This window comes from Rattus rattus, chromosome 1 (assembly GCF_011064425.1).
Source record: "Rattus rattus isolate New Zealand chromosome 1, Rrattus_CSIRO_v1, whole genome shotgun sequence".
Taxonomy (NCBI): Eukaryota; Metazoa; Chordata; class Mammalia; order Rodentia; family Muridae; genus Rattus; species Rattus rattus.
In genome coordinates this window covers 214,706,412-214,710,717 of record NC_046154.1, presented here as the reverse complement: position 1 = coordinate 214,710,717, position 4,306 = coordinate 214,706,412, and the positions used below count along the sequence as shown (strand labels likewise).

General features: G+C 34.5%; 1 protein-coding gene across 1 annotated transcript; it reads left to right on the top strand.

Annotated features, from left to right (window-relative positions):
• The first annotated feature begins 282 nt into the window (after positions 1 to 282).
• LOC116890065 (vomeronasal type-1 receptor 4-like) lies at positions 283 to 1,251 on the top strand. Its single transcript, XM_032890830.1, has one exon. It carries the CDS (start codon positions 337 to 339, stop codon positions 1,249 to 1,251), a length of 915 nt encoding a protein of 304 aa, XP_032746721.1. The 5' UTR covers positions 283 to 336.
• The last annotated feature ends 3,055 nt before the right edge of the window (positions 1,252 to 4,306 follow it).

The window sequence follows — 4,306 nt, the reverse complement described above, 5'->3', positions numbered from 1 at the left end:
ATGTACAGTGTTTGTTATTATGATGAATAAGAGTTGATGACTTAATATGTGAGAGACTCAGTAACTCTACAATTGGAATTGGGTAATCATTTTTCATATTTTTGAAGAAAATTAAAACTAAATTTTTAAGATTCTACAACATTTTACTTTTCTATAGAGTTTACACTGGGGTTTTTTCCCTCTGTATATTAAGCCATTTTATTTTCTTTTATATAAATAAAATATGGTGATGAATGTTTTATTTAAGCTAATTTTATGTAATAATGCACACTCAAAATTTGTGTTCAGGGTCTTGAGATTCTAATAAAATTGTTTACTTTTTAAATAGGAATAAAAATGAATTCTGAAAATGTTACAATGGGAATTTTTCTCTTCTGCCAGATTAAAGTGGGAATGCTTGGCAATTACTCAATACTATTTTATTATGTCATTTTGATGTTCACTGGAAAGCATTTAATGCCCAAAGACTTGATTATAGAGCACCTGACTTTTGCAAACTTCTTGACTATCACCTTAAGAGGCATTCCACGAACAATGTCATATTTTGGACTTAAGGTTTTCCTGGATGACATTGGATGTAAATTGATCATGTATATTTCCCGAATAACAAGAGGTATGTCTCTGTACGCTACATGCCTATTGAGTTGTTTCCAAGCCATCACAATCAGACCCAGCAACTCCAAGTGGATGAAGCTTAAATACAGAGCCACCAAGTGCATTGGTTCATTCTGTTTAGTCACTTGGCTTTTCCACCTGCTTCTAAACATCTTAATACCAGCAAGAGTGTCAGGTCCCAGTTACAAAAAAAATGTAACTAACAGGTTGAGCTATGCATACTGCTCATTGTTTACCTCTGACCATGTGGGAGCTGCACTCTATATGATTTTATTGTGCTTCTCTGATGTCTTGTGTCTGGGTCTGATGGCCTGCTCAAGTGTCTCCATGGTGAGTACCCTCTACAAACATAAGAGACAAGTCAGGCATATCCATAGTGCTCAACACTTTCAGAAAATCTCACCTGAAGACAGAGCAACGAAAACTATCCTCATCCTTCTCTGCATATTTGTCATCTCTTATTCATTGTCTTCTCTTGTTGCTGTCATTAGGACCTGTTCCAAATATCCAGTGCCATGGGCACTAAATATATTTACATTGATAGAAATATGTTTTCCAGTAGTTTGCCCCTTTGTTCTCATCACCAATATGAAATCCAATCTTAGCCTGTTTTTATCCTGCTACAGTAAGAGATAACTACCTCCAAGTATCAAGTATCATCTTTGTTTTCTTATATACTGTCATATATTTTTATCATTGTTCAATGCTAAAATTGCAATTTGAATCAATTACGTTTCATATAAGAGACTCCTTCATTATGTGGAGTGATCAGTAATTATTTTGTGGGAAACCTTTGATCAATGTGTTGTCTATTATTTATTCAGAGTGAATTGGAGACAGTGCGATAAATGGGATATGTACAGAATCAGGTCTATGTGGGTTGTGTGTGCATACTTGGCATGCATGCTTTGTTGGACAGGGGCTCTGATGAAGTTCAGCTATACTCCCAACACTGACCACATGACAGGGGAGGCTGAGAACCCATATCTGAGATGCACCAAGATCCTCAAATTTCTCTGAGAAGACTATGCACAGCCCACATGGGAAAAAATCCCAGGGACTCTAGCAAGAGCATCTGAGGGACACCTCTGAATCAGGAGGGGTCAGGAATCCAGTGAAGCACAACTCTTGGTTAAACTCCACAAAAGTAAGGCTTGGGAGATGATAGCTACAAACAAATGGAAATCAGAAACACCTCTCTCTGTGGCCCAAACACTGCAAGAGGTCTGAAACCCAGAACACACAGAAGAAATCTGAAAACAACCAAACTTTTAATCAGATAATTAATTTTTAATTAATAAGAAATTAATAATGTTACAAGGAATAAATCAAATAAGATTTAAAAATCAATAACATATAGCTTTTGGACTCTACATAATAAAGATTTTCATGCTTTAAAGACAGAGCAAAGAAAAAGAGAAAAAGGACCAAAGTGTAAATGACACATCACATGACCAATTATATTTTCATTACACTGATATTCCTTACCCTGATGATTATACTGGTTTTTCATACACTCACAAATAAAAGGGCTTTAGAGATATAAGAAAAGGAAAAATGTGAAAAAAATCAAGACAGTTCTTGGAAGAAAAAAATAGAAAGAAAATATTGTTTAAAAAATTATATGGCTGAATAGATGGATCAGCGGTTAAGAGCACTATCTAATCCTCTAAAGCACTCAAGTTCAATTCCTTGAACCCGTACGGCAGTTCACAACTGTATGTAACTTTAGTTCTATGGGATCTGACAGTTTCAAATATAGGAATATAATTTTTATTTGTTTAGTTTTCATAGTAGATTTTTTTGGAATGTAATTTATTAATTAATATAAGAGAAAGAATATTTTACTGGACTAAAGTGGAAAATGATGGGGAAGGGTTTTGCTCATTTTGTATTCAGTTGCTAATTGCTCTACCCAGAAATCAGATTGCAATCCAGACATTAACATTCTCATTATTATTGGAGCATCTCCTGTATCATTGATGTACTCAGATGGCTTTCTACCACCTCTGATTGGTTAGTAAACTCCTGATCAAACAACAAATGGACAGGGGAAGAGAATAGGGCAAGACATCTGATCCTAGTTGGAAAGAATCAAACAAAAAGAGACAGAGGTAGAAGAAAAGGTGTGGAAAGACGAAGTGGATGTACTAGGAGGATTTGCCATGAGGTTATAATGAGAAAGCAGCCATGAGGACACACATGGACTAAAATGTCAAGACAAGACCAGGTGGAAAATAATGGGGCACTTGGTTGGGTCTTAGCAGCCTAGTCAAATTAGAGTGTGTCTTAACCTGCCAAGCTTAGTGCCAATAACTTACTAATAAAACTACCAGGTCTCTGTGTCTTTATTTGGGAAGTAAAATGTGCTAGAGCAGGTATTAGAAATGCTCTGCAGTTATTTGTGCAAAGAAGGGTCAACAAAGTCACCACAAAATGATAAAAATCATTTTTTCAATAAAAGCCTATATTTCAAGGTGAAAATGTCACAGGTTCCCAATTTTAAAATTTTAATTTTTAAAATTGACTATAAAGGAGATAAATCCATATCTACCAATATTGATATAAATTTCCCAAAATAGAATCAACAAGGATATATATGTATACACATATATGTATATATAATATATATATACATATATACATGCATAATACATACATACATATATACATACATACATGCACATATTTGTCAATCCACAAACATTTATGCTAATGTCAGAAAACTGCTTGACATTATATAGTTCTGGGAAGTATATAAGGGTGGAAAGGAGAAAATAATGGACACTAAAGATGACTGAAAATCCATTAAGAAGCCCTCTGTGCCTTTTAACCATAGCACTGTTCTTATTCTTCCCTTTTCCTTGCCTCAATAGAAGGTTGGTCAAGATGCATCTCTTAGGTTTGAACAATGTATCACAAAAGGCCACCTTTATATTACAGTCAGAAAACTTGAATTAGCAGATATTTTGTATGTTGTTCAGTCTTGTATGAGAAATTCACTAGTTAAATAAGACATCAGAAAAAAATAATCAGCTTTTTCTTAATAGTTTGTGGACTTCTCATAGATTTAGTTTCTGATACACCAACAGTTAGACAACCTTGTCTAAGAAACAAATTTTCCATTTGAATAACTATTATGGATTGATGACTGTTTGAAAACCTGAGCTGAGAGTGAAGTGCAGTAGTAGAAAACTTTCCTAGTATGCAGTATAGCATTAGTTCAAGCCCTGATGATATGACAAAAATTTAAAAAACACTTTTCTAAAAAAATATTTTTAAATTGGGTCTGTAGCTTAGAAGCAGGAAACTGGCCTAGCATGCACAAAATTCTGTATCTTCCCCCACCCCCCGCAAACAGTTCTAAATTAGATCCATATAAACATACTGTCTTTATAAACATTATCCTGAACATCATATGATCCTTTATTGGCTACTCATATTCACCATGATAAAAATAGTGAGAGCTACTACTTTGAGACCTGTCAGTGTGAGAGTAGTTAGATCTTTCTCTAAGTAACTCCTGAAGGGCTTTATTTTCTTTTCCTTTGCAGTCAGATTAACTAGCTTTCACTTATTGTTTCTGTCAGCATATTGCTCTAGTTCAGTTTAAATCTCCCTGCTGTACTTTTTAGTGTTAATGTTCAATGACATTCAAATCTCATAGTCTGGCTTGAGGATATGGATAGCA

Excerpts from the sequence above, each read along its gene's own strand:
- LOC116890065 (XM_032890830.1), top strand. The coding sequence starts at position 337 with ATGAATTCTGAAAATGTTACAATGGGAATTTTTCTCTTCTGCCAGATT.